Source organism: Amblyraja radiata, chromosome 6, assembly GCF_010909765.2.
Source record: "Amblyraja radiata isolate CabotCenter1 chromosome 6, sAmbRad1.1.pri, whole genome shotgun sequence".
Classification (NCBI taxonomy): Eukaryota; Metazoa; Chordata; class Chondrichthyes; order Rajiformes; family Rajidae; genus Amblyraja; species Amblyraja radiata.
Window position 1 is genome coordinate 33,000,712 of NC_045961.1, and position 16,822 is coordinate 33,017,533.

At 38.4% G+C, this 16,822-nt stretch overlaps 1 protein-coding gene across 1 annotated transcript in view; it reads left to right on the plus strand.

Annotated features, from left to right (window-relative positions):
- Nucleotides 1-14,897, plus strand: part of grm5 (glutamate metabotropic receptor 5) — a 178,400-nt gene extending 163,503 nt beyond the window's left edge. Inside the window, exon 7 of the mRNA XM_033023426.1 lies at nucleotides 9,049-14,897. Within this exon, the coding sequence (XP_032879317.1) occupies nucleotides 9,049-9,865 (817 nt within the window). The 3' untranslated portion in view covers nucleotides 9,866-14,897. The remainder of the gene's footprint in view (nucleotides 1-9,048) is intronic.
- Nucleotides 14,898-16,822: the final 1,925 nt, after the last annotated feature.

Genomic DNA, 16,822 nt, shown 5'->3' on the forward strand with positions numbered 1-16,822 from the left:
TTAATGAAGTATTTCCTACATATCTCCATCTGCCGTGTCCTCCTTGGCGTGCTATTTTGCAGACCTACGTGTCTAGTTGCCATGAAATGAATAGAAAGATTGCTATAATCCTGTGACCTCCAATGAAGAGAGGTTTTCTTTAAATAAACATCCCTGTGGTCTGCTGGCTCAGTTGCAAAAAGCAGTTCTATTGTATAAAGGAAGGCATATGTTATGTCTTACTATTATGTCTTACATTCACAAGTTCACAAGTTATTGGAGTAGAATTGGTCCATCGAGTCCACTCCACCATTCAATCATGGGTGATCTCCGCCTCCTAATCCCATTTTCCTGCCTTCTCCCCATAACCCTTAACACCCGTTCTAATCAAGAATTTGTCTATCTCTACCTTAAAAATATCCATTGACTTAGCCTTCACAGCTCTCTGTGGCAATGAGTTCCACAGGTTAACTACTCTCTACTAAAGAAGTTCCTCCTCACCTCCTTTCTAAAAGAGAGCCCTTTAATTCTGTGGCTATGACCTCCTGTCCTAGACTCTCCCACCAGTGGAAACATCCTTTCCACATCCGCTCTATCTTTGCCCTTCATTATTCTGTCAGTTTCAATGAGGTCCCCCCTCAACCTTTTAAACTGCAGCGAGTAGAGGCCCTGTGCTGTCAAACGTACATTGTACATAATACATTAAGTCATACATCATACAGTGTAATCAGACATCTCCAGGCATGGTGATTACAACATCAACAATGTAGAAACGTGTGTGTGTGTTTGTGCATCTGTGTGTGTATGTGGGCAGAGGTGGTAGGGGGTGTGGTGGGTACAGCAGATTACAGATACTATCCCCACACATCATGCAGAGCAGACTGACTTGAATTGATTACAACATATTAATGAAGAATTCCTTATACCTATACATTAAATGTCTTGCCACAAATTGGCTACATTTCCTTATGAGCATAACTATGATTTATGCACAAAATACAATTTTCCTTGATCAGCACCATTCTGACGAGTTAAACATTGGTTGACGTGTTTAGCCCTTTGAACTATTGCTGAATGAATATTGGTGAGAGGCAACTGAAAATAATGCACATAACAACATGTGGATTGAATTGGTAGAGAGATGCATCGAGGAGCAGATATTTGACGTCAATGAATTCTACAGTCATTTGATGATGAGAATTCACTCCTAAAACTACAACACAGGTACATTCTAAGCCATTGCACCAGCCAATCATTTCAAGGTATATGATCAATAACTGGATCTAATCAACCAACATATTCCTGCACAAATAATCACTTTATACAGTATGTGAGTGATGTTTCAGGTCGAGACCTTTCTTCAGTTTGAAGAAGGGTCTCGACCCGATGTGTCACCCATTCCTTCTCTCCAGAGTTACTCCAGCATGTTTTTGTCTATCTTTGGTGTAAACTAGCATCTGGAGTTCCTTCCTGCACATCACTTTACATGTACTCTCATACATAACTCCTTCTCCTACAAAATATCTCTTTCATTCCATTTTAAACTCCCTCAGTGACCACAATATTGTTGTTTCAATAAAGTCATCCCTAATATGTCACTTTTTACATATAAAATAATTTATCAATAAATAATTTAAAATTAAGTATTGACTGAGCAGTGTTATAATTGAAGGAAAAACAACTCAATTTTCTACAACCCACTGCATGTAAAATTATTCCCTACCTTCCCTGCTGGCCCTTCTAATGATGGGACCCTTAACCTGAAACACTAAATCCATTTCACTTTTCCAGAATGTGTAGGAAGGAATGTGTAAGGGCGGCACGGTGGTGCAGCGATGGAGTTGCTGCCTTATAGTGCCAGAGACATGGGTTCAATCCTGACTATGGGTGCTGTCCGTACGGAGTTTGTACATTCTTCCTGTGACTGCATGGGATTTATAAATTCTGTCGCTGGACATGTTAATTCTAGGAATGCCAGGTATCAATCTGTTACATATTCTCCAATGTAGCCTCCATAAATTACAGAGTCCAAAGCTGCTTACAGTTCTCCCAGTGTGGTCCAACTAGGATCTATTAGTGGAAGAGAAAACACAAGCTGGTCTTTCTGAATACTTAAACAAAATCACATGTTATTCACATTCCCACAATGTTAAAATTACCCACACATTGTTCCCAAGATGATAAGTAGTTCATTGCCTCCAAAATATCAAATGTATATTTCCAGATTCTTTCAGATAGAATGGTGAAAATAGGGAGCTCACTGGCCATGTATAGGTTGAAGGAATCAAAAATAAGGGAGACAGAATCCAGGGATTTAGGTCAGGGTAGGTTGAGTCACTCATTGACCAAGGACTTGAGATTCTGTGTGATTCCATGGAATTCCTAAACATGGGAATACATTTCCACACTTGTGCTTAGTTGCCCCACAGAACATCAGGTTTTATATTGCAACAGTTCTTAAATAGTGGGAAATTGAAGTGAATTATTATGTTGTCCACTTACATTTCATGTTATTGTGTTGCTTTTCTATTCTGTACCTGAAGTTCAATGGGCTGAATAGAGGTCTGATAATCTGGTTTGTACAGTAAATAATAACCCTTTGCATTTGAATCAATTTGTTGATCTTCATTAAAAAGATCAGTTGCATTTTGGTGTTTTGTTCAGTTTTGTTCATTCCACTATATATTTTCTATCTACTTAACAGCAGCTTAATATATTTTTAACTATATCTATTATATTTTTCTTCTTAATAGTTTAAATTCATTTAAACATTTTTTCATAGTCTCTGGATACCAGAGACTTTTTGAAAACACTGAAAATGCCTTTGGCTTGAGGCAGTACTAAGCATGTGACCACACGTCACAGCAACTGAGGCCTAGTACCTACTTGCAGCCTGCTCTGTCCTATGTCAAGGCCATGAGGTGGAGGCCTTGGTCCATGACTCTGTGGGCACTGAGCTGGTCGGTGCAGCACTGCTCAAGTCTGGTAGAAAGGATGGATCAAGTGCACTTTGGCTCATGGATATTTAGTTTAGCTTAGTTTAGAAATACAATGAGGAAACAGGCCCTTCGGCCCATCAAGTGCGCTGACCAGCAATCCATGCACACTAACACTATCCTACACACATTAGGGACAAGTTACAATTATATCAAGCCAATTAGCCTACAAACCTGTATATCTTTGAGTATAGGAGGAAACCGGAGATCTTGGAGAAAACCCATTCAGGCCACAGGGAGAACATGCACACTACCTACAGACAGCACCCATAATCAGAAACAAACCCAGGTCTCTGACATTGTAAGGCAGCAACTCCACCACTGTGCCACCGTGCCACCCCATCTGAAGTATCTAGTTTTTCTGTACTTTTTTTTAGCATAAGGGGAAAAAAATCATAAATTAACCTTCAGGAAGTTATTTAAAATGCACGCCTGACCCAATCTGAACTCTGACTCATTCTATAATGCGCCAGCTGCTGGTGATTTTGTCACATGCTGTTGCCCATGGTGACAGCTAAGTTCCATCCATATTTATCTCTATTGGGATGAAGTAAAATGAAATAACACTGAAAATAAAAGCTATTGATTGCCGCAGATCACGCAATGGAAGCATTTATTTCTGTTTTCCTGTGCTTCAGCATAAAAAAAAGAGAAATGTTCTGTCTACGAATATTCCTCTCCATTCCGAAGGTCTTGAAAATATTTGCCATTAGGGGACGTTTCCAGATCTATATATATGATTCCAGGAGTGAGTGGGTTAACTTATGATGAGTGTTTGATGGCACTGGGCCTGTATTCACTGGAGTTTAGAAGAATGGGGGGGGGGGGGGGGGACTTCATTGAAGCGTACCGAATAGTAAAAGGCTTGGATAGATTGGATGAGGAGAGGATGTTTCTACTAGCAGGAGAGTCTAGGACTAAACTGCGGCCCATGGTTCTGGATTCTCCCAACATCGGGAACATGTTTCCTGCATGTAGCGTGTCCAATCCCTTAATAATTTTATATGTTTCTATAAGATCTCCTTTCATCCATCTAAATTCCAGTGAATACAAGTCCAGTTGCTCCATTCTTTCATCATATGACAATCCCGCCATCCCGGGAATTAACCTCGTGAACCATTGCTGCGCTCCCTCAATAGCAAGAATGTCCTTCTTCAAATTAGGAGACCAAAATTGCACACAATACTCCTGGTGTGGTCTCACCGGGGCCCTGTCGAACTGCAGAAGGACCTTTTTGCTCCTATACTCAACTCCTCTCATTATGAAGGCCAACATGCCATTAGCTTTCTTCACTGCCTGCTGTACCTGCATGCTTACTTTCCCCTTATCTCCCCCCTCGACTCCATTCAAGGACCCAAGCAGTCGTTCCAGGTGCGACAGAGGTTCACCTACACCTCCTCCAACTGTCTACTGGCTTACTTTCAGTGACTGATGTACAAGGACACCCAGATCTCATTATACTTCCCCATTTCTTAACCTGACGCCATTCAGTTAATAATCTGCCTTCATGTTTTTGTCACGAAAGTGGATAACCTCACATTTATCCACATTAAATTGCATCTGCCATGCATCTGCCACTCACCCAACCTGTCCAAGTCACCCTGCATCCTCATAGCATCCTCCTCACAGTTCACACTGCCAATTTGTGTCATCTGAAAATTTGCTAATGTTACTTTCAATCCCTTCATCTAAATGACTGATGTATATTGTAAATTGCTGCGGTCCTAGCACCGAGCCTTGCGGTACCCCACTCGTCACTACCTGCCATTCTGGCAGGGACCTGTTAATCTCTACTCTTTGTTTCCTGTCTGCCGACAATGTCAATACCCCCAATACCATGCTCTAATTTTGCCCACTGATATCCTGTGTGGGACCTTATCAAAGGCTTTCTGAAAGTCCAGATGCACTACATCCACTGGCTCTCTCTTGTCAAAGTTAGTTTCTGCTTCAGATAAGTATCCTCATCGATAACTCAGGGCCTGTGATTTTGATCATGTACGACAATAGAAATATAAATAAGACAAATGTAAAATGGTCTGCCGATTTGGTCTTGCCTGGATCATACAGTCATTGAAAGTCAAAATTGGCCTTTCTGCATTCAAATGTGGTCCTGTATTCCAATAGAGCAATGGCTGGAATGCAGATGCAAGTGTAAATTCTGATAAAGGCTGCCATAATGTTGCAGCTCAATAATTTAAATTACATTTATGAATAAAAATGTTGTGAGGAAAATCAATGCTGAATTCACAGTCAGTTAAATACAAACTGAGTTTTCATGTCAGAGACCAGAATAAATCTGACTGCTTTGGCATTTTGCCTGGTTTTAATCGCCTTCAAGATAAAGCCTGAAGCACTCCAAACACACTGTGTGTTACTTTTAAGAGTAGTGACAGCAACGGTCAAACTGAATATGGTTATTATTTCAGATTCTCCAGAAGTAAAATATGACTGCAGGAACACCAATTTATATTACCCACAATAATCAGCGTAAAAGCCCAGCGAGGAAGACTAATTCAATGTGTCTGACACCAGGGCACACTATGCCACAGCTGCCCAGAAAAATCAGACTATTCCATGTAACATCTGCAGACTTCAGAACTATACCACAGAAGAGAAAAAGAAGGAAAAATTAGTTAACTGAATTCATACCCTTAGTTTGTGCTTTGACTGCAGAATACAACATGTTTTAAAATTGAATGAGATCACAAGTGATAGGAGCAGAATTAGGCCATTTGGTCCATTAGTCATGGCTGATCTATCTCTCCTCCTAACCCCATTCTCCTGCCTTCTCCCGATAACCTCTGACACCCATACTAATACATTAATACATTGATAAATATTGTGTAAAGAGGAAAAAAAATCATATAAAGGCAAGTATGAGGGCACATTTGCTAAACTGATATTATGTTCTTGCAACTCTCTTAATTTCCTTGCAGAGGAATATATAATCCATAAATCAAAATGCCATCAATTGATCAGCGGAAGACATGATGTCCAATAACAGTGAATTATGTTACGTTAATTAATTTGGTCGGGGTGAAATAAATGTACTGTTGCTTGTTAGATACTCTTAATTATTTAACACTTCCCACAGTATTTTTACAAATTCTCTTTTGTACTACATGCCTGTTATGCACTATTTCCCTGATGAGAGGACCGGTTAGTGATCATCCTTGTGTGACCATTGTATAATCAGATAGTGTGAAGGAGGTTGACCCGACTGGTCTTACTTCAATTGGGCCTTTATTGGTCTTAATACCTAACATTCTAATGTAACAGTACCCCCTACTGTACCAGTGCAGCACTTCATTGATGTTACATGTAATTTCTAGTGCATTTATCTTTTGCTGGGGGCTCATGTCTACTCAAATAGGACAGGACAAAGCCAAATCACTTTGAACTCCATTATTTGCAGAGAGATAGTCCCAAGGATTAAAATGGAATGCACTATATTATTCTCTTGTACTTACCATTTTCAAGCAGAGGTGTTTTTATTTGTGCTGTGCTGGGTTTTACTTAGTGGCATATAATAATAGAAATTACACAAGTATTACAGTAATTCAAACATATAAATAGTATGACCGCTGAGGACAAGGTGGTTATGTGGTAGAACCACCAAACTGATCTCAGTTTACTTAAAGGTGGCACAATGGCACAGCTGGTAGACCTGCTGCTTTACAGCACCAGAGACGTGAGTTCAATCCTGACCTCGGGTGTTGTCTGTGTGGAGTTTCCATGTTCTCTTTGTGACCGCATGGGTTTCTTTGGGTGCTCTGACTTTCACCCCGCATGTCCCAAAGATGTGTGTGTTTATAGGTTGATTGGTCTGTAAATTGCCTCCAGTATGTATGGAGTGGGCATTTCCTCCAGCTTACAGTCCAGTGGTATGAATATTGATTTCTCCAACTTCAAGTAACCCCGGCTTTCCCTCTCTCTCTATCCCTCCCCAACCCAAGTTGCACCAGCTTCTCGTTTTCACCCAACAAACAGCTAACAATGGCCTGTTTCGTTTATCATTGTTACTTTTTTGCATATCTTTCATTCATTGTTCTTTATCTCCCTACATCATCGTCTATCTCCTCGTTTCCCTTTTCCCTGACTATTTTGAAGAAGGGTCTCAACCCAAAACATCACCCATTACTTCTCTCCATAGATGCTGCCTGTCCCGCTGAGTTACTCCAGCTTTTTGTGTCTATCTCGAGTGTGTATGGAATGGATGCAAAAGTGGGATAACATAGAACTATTGTGAATGGGTCTGAAGAAGGGTCCCCACCTGAAACGTCACATATCCCTTTTCTCCTGAGATGCTGCCTGTCCCACTGAGTTACTCCAACATTTTGTGTCTTTCTTTGGTCGATGGTCAGTGTGGATTTGGTGGGATGAAGGGCCTGTTTCCATGCTGTAGCACTAAACTAAACTAAACTAAACTAAACTAAACTAAACTAAACTAAACTAAACTAAACTAAACTAAACTAAATGAAACTAACCTAAACTACTTGACACCAGTACACCATGTACCATGGATACATGAACAGTAGAGATTGACACAAAATGCTGGAGTCACTCCACGTGTCAGGCAGCATCTCTGGAGAAAAGGAATAGGAGGCTCTTCTTCAGACCCAAAAAGTCACCTATTCCTTTTCTCCAGAGATGCTGCCTGACTCGCTGAGTTACTCCAGCATTTTGTGTCTATCTTCATTGTAAACCAGCATCTGCAGGTTCTTCCTGCACATGAACAGTAGAAGATAGTCTCCAATGTCTTAGTATCTGCTATATCAGTTCACAGCAATGTGATGCTTAAGATTAACATCTCCAATACAATAATCTCTCAATCCATCAGCTCATTAATTAAGTACTAAAAATTTTGTTTACAAGGTTCTGATATACTGCGTAAATAAAATAAAATTTTCACCTTGAAATTATTGAATCAACTCTGATAGTATGCATTCTGCCTATAATTCTATAACTCGACACATTCCATGCCTGTTGGGAATGCAATATAAATTGCTGCATGCATCCATTTGACAAATAGAGAAATGTCATCTATAGGCAATGGATACCCAAAGATTCAAAATGTTGGAGCCCCATTGAACAAGGGGCTGAATCTCACAGAAATATGCCATTCTGGGACTTCTGCACATGTACTGCCAAACATACAAGTCCCACACATCTTGGCGGATTTCGGAAGGCCAATCTGTCAACTAGTCCAGTCATTGTGCCCATTCTTGCCGGGTGTTCTCCCATTTACTGAGGATTTGCCTCGCAGATCCTGCCCAAGGGGATTGTGAGGCAAACGTTTTGGAGGCAAAAGATAAATTTTAAAATGTTGTTTTTTTTTACTTCATAATTTGTTTTTAAGTGCTTGTTATGTTATAGCTTGTTCTTTATGCAATTTAAAGAATGTTTATTGTTTTAATTAATTTCCTTTAACTTTGGTGTCTTGGGCCCAGAGCCTTCTCACTGCACTATCAAAGATTGCCACTGCTGAGGACATATCGCTGAACTCTTGGGAAGCAGACTTGGTCAGAACCAAAATGACAATTGCTCATGGCGGGAGTGCAGGCTATTGTCAGTGAGTTCCAGTGTATTGGCTTCAGAGGCTGCAGTCAGGCCCACGCATTTCCTCAAGGAATTCATTCAACAAAATATTACACCTGAGATAAATGATCTCCACCAGCTACAATCATCTTCTCTTTATCTACTATAGTTCTTTTGTGATCCCTATTAGTTTCACTAGGTCATTTAGCAGAGCTTCATGATACTGAGCATTTCCTCAAGGAATTAATTCAGCAAAATATTACACCTGTCTAGGTCTAAAGTTACTTTGGTATTGTAAAGTTACCTCTGGATTTCAATTCTTGTGTCAGTGTTTGAGCTAACAATAGAACGTAGTTGAAATGTAGCTGGTAGTCAAGTAGTCCTTATGAAACACAAGGAGAGACTCGGTGAGCATATTGTTAATAACTAAATGCAATTGTTAATACTGATGATGTCAGGATTCCTGATGATTGAGAATTAATTTACAAGGTAGACATTCACTAAAACTCCTTTTATCTTTTGATTCAATTTCTAGCTCCAATGGGAAATCTGTAACCTGGGCGCAGAATGAACGCGCTTCCCGAGGTCATCACTTGTGGAAGAGGCTGTCTGTTCACATAAAGAAAAAGGATAATACATCAAAACAATCAGCCCTCATCAAACCTTTCTCCAAGAGCTCTGAGAGTCGGCAAAGCAGCCACGGCTACCCGGACTCGAGTATTAAATGTCTGTATGATGTGTCCGAGGCAGAGGAGCACTACCCTGTCCAGTATGTGCCGCAAACACCATCGCCCATCAGCATCGTGAGCCACAGGCCCGCAACTGTCAGCCGGGCGGAAAACGACATGCCGACATTCCAGTCTGAGCATGTGCAGAGAAGCAGCTCTTCCCAGGGTTCGCTGATGGAGCAGATCAGCAGCGTGGTGAACCGCTTCACAGCCAACATCAGCGAGCTGAATTCCATGATGCTTTCGTCAGCTCCTTCAGGAGTAATAGGAGCGTCTCCCATCTGCCCATACCTGCTTCCAAAAGAGATCCAGCTGCCTGCGCCCATCACGACCTTTGCAGATATCCAGCCCCTCCCTGCTATCGAGGTGAATGGTCGCTCACAGCTCACAGGAGGTGCTTCAAACACGAGCGTCAAAGACGGCACCTCTGAGACTTCAGTGGTTAAGACAGACTTTGAAGAGCTTGTGGCGCTTACTCCTCCTTCACCCTTCAGAGACTCTGTTGATTCAGGGAGTGGTTCACCTACCTCTCCTGCGTCAGAATCTGCACTTTGCATTCCATCGTCCCCCAGATACAACACTCTTGTTCTGCGTGACTACACTCAAAGCTCCTCGTCTCTGTGAATGTATAATGTCTGATGATCTAGCAATGAGCTGAAGCTAAAAAGAAAACCTTCATTGACTTTAACCTAAACATAATTTGTTTTACTCATGTCAACAAATATTGGCAACGATCCTCCAATGGTTGAAGGTGGAATTACTCTGAATGTTGGAATCAAATGAATTCCACAAGCAGTTTGAGAACAGCATTTTGGTAGAAAACTGTCTGCTAGTGGCCTTAAACCTTGTGGGTTCCTATCACATGGATTTTTACTTGTATTTGGAAAGAGGGCTGGGAAGAGAATGACTTGGTTAGATGGTGTTAATCGCTTGTGCATTGATCACAATGACAGCTCAATAAGAAAACCCATGATTGCAGTTAAAGTTGACTTCAAGACTTTAGCAATCTGCTACAAAGATTGTTATTATCTATATCCCTGATGTGAAACTGCAGACCTTCTCAAACGATTGAGACCAAAAATGAATGTAAATTTGTAAGATGAGGATCATAGTATCCAGGACCAAAAGGACTTCCATTTTTGTATGAAAGAGGTGGGGTGATCCATGGGAAGGGAACATATCTATGACCAACTTGTAAACAGCTGGAAAGGATGTGTATACATTATATGAAACATATCATCTTGCATTAGGAACAAATTGTTGAAGTTGCAGTATCCCTTGACCTTGGCTCATAGACGTGTTAGAGTTGACAAAATTATATTTATACAATTGCCAACAAATATGTTGGTGTGATTGACGGTGGCTTTACATTACCCAGTAACGGAATATGTTTTACTACATTAATTTTACCCTGAATTTTCAAACAATTTCATGAATTACTGAACTTTAATTTTCTTTGTGAAATGATGGTTTCCTAAATCTTGTGATAATTTTGATTGCATTATCAAATTATTTAATATTGTTTAGTAAGTGTAATTACAATTAACATGAACAATCCCTCTCTAATTAAAAACATTGAAAACCTTCACATGGGTACTTAGAGGATATTAAATTAATTAATACTATAGAATACATAGCTGAATTGTTGCATTGCTTGAGTTATTATTATATTAATTTTACAGTATTAATTAAAAAGTCGCATGTTTTCAAAACCCATGTTTATACTGGTAATCCTGCCAAATGGGAAGACTGGCGTAGCATGAGGAAATCAACTAAACAATTCAAATGCATTATTCCCATTGGGTGGCATTATTCAAGTGCTACATTGTCTTTTAATTGCACATTTGCAGTTAGCATGTGAGTAGACTGGAATCAAATTTCTAGGTGGCCACACAATTGTAATTGAAACTATACCAGTAATTTCCAATATTTCTCCATTTTATTTCGCTATTTTTCTGTTGGCTTTATTAGATTGTATTAGCAAATTTTGAAACAAAAAATTCACTTACCCCATTTAGGAAGTAAGTAACCTCAATATAGAGAATACATGAGGAAATTTGTCTACTAATTACATGGAAGTCCGTGTCATTAGCGAATTTGTCCATGTCATTAGTTAGCATTTTATCTTTCTCGAGAGAAAAGGAAATTGTTGCTAATAATGACAAATTGAAATTTGATTTTTTTTTCAAATGGCTTAGCAATCTCTATGTAGACAGTGCTAACCAAAGGGATACTGCATCTTTAAGTTACTCCCATGTCACACGTGAATGTTTTAAATAATGCAAAAAAAAGCTTTGAGATTCAAAGCAAATCATGAATATTCATTTCAATGAAGAACAATACATATTGAAATAAATGTTCAGAGGTTTACGTGAGTGTGCATGAATTAGGATGCACACATGTTGGTACATAGTGAAATGAACATGGTATAGGGATAGAGAATAATTTTAACAAAGTCCAAACAATGCAAAAAAAAACTTTGGCAGTTTGATTAGAACTCAATTTTATTGGAGATGGTTGGATGATTGAAGCAAGATACTTAAAAAAATTAGAAATTAGTATGGTTTGCTGCAAGTTTGCAGTTATGGTTTTATTGCTATTTACCCAGTTCAAGGATGATGACATCTTGACCATCACAGTTTTAAAGTCCTTGAGTAACTTTCTTCAAACATATTAAACATTCCGCCTTCATATAATTTATGCTCACGCAATTTAAAAAAAAATGAGGAATCAGTCTGGTGAAGGCAAAAATAATTTAATACGATATAAACAACTTGTTACTTCAAATGATTTAAAATTTGATTCAAGGTTGCTAGTTTAACGTATATCTTTAAATAAGGGGTGTTCATTTGTCAGTCAGGATTTTGGCAATCCTATTCATTGGTAAGAGACGTATATAGTTAAAGCAAGTAGCAAATCAGGCATTATATGTGGGGAGATGAGACTTTTCAATGTCTAAGATGGCAACCCTTTTTAAAAGAAATGGTTGAATCCAAAATATTAACTCATCTCACACTCTAGAAATTCCATCTTCTATGTTAATTACTTCCAGTGTTTTCCATTTTACTCTTGGTTGCACTGTTTATTTGCAGTTTATTATGTTAGAGTTTCTTTTTATCATAAATCTCTCTTTTCATTCATTCTAGCATTGGATTTTAGTTGCATTCTGTTGGAGGAACATAGATTAACGCCTTTGACTTCACACATGCAATTATAAATTAAGGAGACCGTTGTTACACTTCTCCAGTAAAATCTAGATCAGTAGTTACAGATTAATCAATGCATAATTTCAGTTAATAATGCATGTCGTCACGATTACTAATCTTACACTTTTCATGAATTTACATTTTTGTCAGTCTGTTGGGAATAACAGTCTTTATTCTAACAATCAGATAGCTTTCTGTATTCTCCTCCAAAACCATCTGAGTCCACATCACTAATCTGATGCTTTGAATAAACATTACTGTACTTCCAAGCAGTCCACTTTAACTTGGGGGAGAGGAGCAAGAACTGCATCTTTTCAGCTCCTCTTTCTCTTTTGTTTCTGCACTACTCACACAACAATCTTTCTTGCCAGTTGCTTGTTTTGTTGCTGGACAAGGTGACATCATAAAGATAGCCCTGCGCACACAAACATAGAGTAGTAACCACATTTTATCCATAAACTCTGTGCTGCAGGAGCTTTTGCATAATAACAAATAAACTGGTAAATACTCGCGAACAATAATGAATTGTGAAGGTGTGCATATTGGAATGAATTTAGCACAGAGCATACTTAGTCATAATAAATGCTTATTGTAAACTATGATACACAATACAAGTTGTCCAGCCATGAGAGACAACACTGACCTTTGCTGCAGAATTAAGATATTTGGTAATAACACAGCTTTTTGACACCTAAGGCTCATTATAACTTTACCATAAAGTGAGTTTCTTCTGGACATAAAACCATAAACATTCTTGCATCTGCTCCATATCTAATTTACAAATAAAGTTCACATCTTACTCATTGCTAAATAATTTGTTCATGTTCCGTAACTAACTTCATTATAATTCAATAGTTACAAGGCACCATTAATATCCTCTAAATTAAACTGGAACTTTTTTTTGCATTTGGAAATTTACAAACGATGAACTTCTATAAAGATTAGCCAGATTGAGATAAGGGTGGTGTAAAACTTGTTTTTTTGTGCACCTTCTAATTCATTGTGAGGTTTGACTACAAAGGCATCAGTCGAACAGAAAGTTTACACTTCCAGAAGTTCACAGGTGAAAATGTTGGACAACTTGTACTACTGAAAATATACTATACCGTTGATGACAAACTGGGGCATATCTGCAAAGAATGTAGCCCCATTTTATTTGTGTTTAAATTGATTATTGATGTTTTGAAAGTGCAAAACTGTGACAAGGTATATTAGATTAAAGCAATAATGAACGCAAAACTAGTATCAGTACAGGCTCGGTCACAATAAATCCTGTATGTTTTGTGATAACTTTAAATTTAAAAACTGAATCCAAACATCTTTGAGTTCATTATTGTGCAATACATCTATATTAATATATTGTCTAGTTTACATACTATATTGTATAAAATGCAAGGATTAACATATATTCTTGTATTGTTAAGTGACTAGAGATCATGGCCACATGTAGTTACTAAGGTGAATTTCAGAGATGGTTCAGTAAATGAAGAATTATTATTGGCACAGTTACTTTGCTTCTTCCTTTAATGAACACTGTTCTTGCTATTTTTACCTTAGCAACAGCCTTAGTAATGTTGTGCAAACATTATATTCATGGGCACATGCAACATTTTGCTGCAATTGATCAAATAGATGTGGAATGTGTTATGTAACCACTTTAAATGAAGGCAGCAGTTGATTTTTTGCAAATGGCACTTGCCATGTTTCTCTAACGCTGGTAATATTTTTGATTGCTGTTTTTAAGAAGACAAGCAGACGAGTGCCAACTTTTAGATTTTATTGTGGGCTTCAAGTGCTTCTACTTTTGTTACTTATCTTTGATACGTTGTGAAATTTCAATCTCTTTTGTGAAATAGCAGACTGCATTTTTTTCTAGTTTCTTGAGCAGCGCAAATATAAAATGTGAGGTGACGAGAAAACATGTTGGGGTTTCATTTCGGTAGATATTTTACCAACTTAATCTTATTGTGCTACCTCTTTGATCCACATTCCCTTCTGCTTATTTATAGCCTCATGAAATCTGGACGCATTGGATGTGTCATTATTTGAAGAACAAGCTGGCATGATTTTGATACTTTGGAATGCTACAAACACTGCCTGACTATTTTATCACTGTGGGAATAACTCGCAATCCATTTTATTATTTGTAGAATGAACATCATCAAGCCTATCAATAATAGTTTGAAATCAATGGTTGGGTATATGCTGCGAAACTAGAATTATATTTAGTCTGTCTTAATGCCAGTACAGTATTAATTTTGTTATGTAGAATGTAAAATAGCCTTATTGCCGTGGAACTTGATACATTTTTGGTATTATGTGCTGCTGTTCTTTTCCAGCAAACCCGTCTAGCTTTGTAAATGCAAAAAAAGGTAAATTATTTCAACCATTTCTAGTGGCACATTTTGCTGTTTGTTAGTCAAATTGTTTTCTCCTGTTAAAAAATGTGAAGTGTTTATGTATAATACAGAGTTTTTTGAATATTAAAATTATATTATAAAATATGTTTTCATGATGCATGTCTTATAGTGTGGGATATGGTTCTTAACAGAGAAGCAAACACTGCAATTTATATCTGTGTCACCCAGAATAATACATTGTAGTAAGCATATTTTTATTTTTATTAATGGGCTGCCATCAATAGTTTGATTGAAAAATAATGACTTGGACAATCTTATTTTAAATTGTACTTCCCATTCAATCCTTCATAACTTCTATGAGCTTTAACATGAATTCCTATTCTTGAAGAAGGGCCAATGCTGTAAATGAAGCTTGCATAATATCCCAACAGTTAAAAATAAAATGTTAATGACTCTTTAAATGTCAATTTGTTTTGAGAAAAATAAATAGGCACTCAATCTTATTAGATTGTCATGGTTAATTTCACCACCATCATCATAGACCCATTCATAACAGTGCATCTCAGCATCACCAGAAATATAGATTTGTGACTGGAAAGGTGTCGTTAATGTGAAGAATTCCACAAAGTTAACTCAAAGGCCATTCTAGAAAATCATAAGGTTTATGACTTGACTGTATGCTAATTTTCATTGGGGAAATATAATCAATGTCACAACCCTTATAATTCTGCATAATTCATGTACACCTCCCTGTTTCGTCCTGATTTATCACTTTCATTCTTTGACCCGGTAATAGTCTGCACTATGGTCCTTACTCCTTAATCTTGAATTCTTGTAAAAATATATGAATCCCTTGAGACACAGCAAATTATTCAAAGTGAATGTCATCAGTCAATGTGGAATCCATGAAAGGCAATATATTTTCAAAATTCCTTAAACGGCATGGTATCAATTAGAGCTGACAATTAATTGACATTAATTCTCATAACAGGATCACAAATAAGAATATTATTTATTAATTCTTTGATCATATGTGTCATTGAAAAATAGCATCAGAGTCTCAACAAATCAAATAAAGTCTCCCACATACATTTCATATTCGTCACTCCCACTGCTGGATTCCTCTTGACCTCCACTGCTTCAATGGCGTGCAGTGATCTCAAGGAACACAAGTCAAGGTAGCAGGAGCATCTGAATGGGAGTGAGAGGGTAGGGATCATTTAGAGAACCAGGGCAGAGAGAAGTGGGAGAACAAGAAGAGAAGGGAGGGGTGGGGTCGAGAGAGAGACAACAGAGAGGGTAAAAAAGGTAGAGAGATAAATGGAAGAGCGGAAAAAGGGAAGGGGAAGAAAGGTGAATGAGAAGTCGAAGGGCAAAGATAGTGCAAAAGATTCAAGATTCAAGAGAGTTTATTGTCATGTGTCCCAGATAGGACAATAAATTCTTGCTTTGCTTCAGCACAGAATATAGTAGGCATAAATAAATACAGAACAGATCAGTGTGACCATATACCATTGAATATATATATACACACATAAATAATCAGATAAAGTGCAATGGGCTATTAATGTTCAGAATTTTGTTTGAGTTGAGTTTAATAGCCCAATGGCTGTGGGGAAGCAGCTATTTCTGAACCTGGATGTTGCCGATTTCAGGCTCCTGTACTTTCTATCTGAAGGCAGCAGGGAGGTGAGTGAGTGGCCAGGATGGTGTGGATCCTCGATGATGCTGGCAGCCTTTTTCAAGCACCGACTGCGATAGATCTCCTCGATGGTAGGGAGGTCAGAGCCGATGATGGACTGGGCAGTGTTTACAACTTTTTGCAGTCTTTTCCGTTCCTGGGCGCTCAAGTTGCAGAACCAAGCCACGATGCAACCGGTCAGCATGCTCTCTACTGTACACCTGTAGAAGTTCGAGAGAGTCCTCCTTGACATACCGACTCTCCGTAATCTTCTCAGGAAGTGGAGGCGCTGATGTGTTTTCTTTATAATTGCATCAGTGTTCTCTGCCGGAAT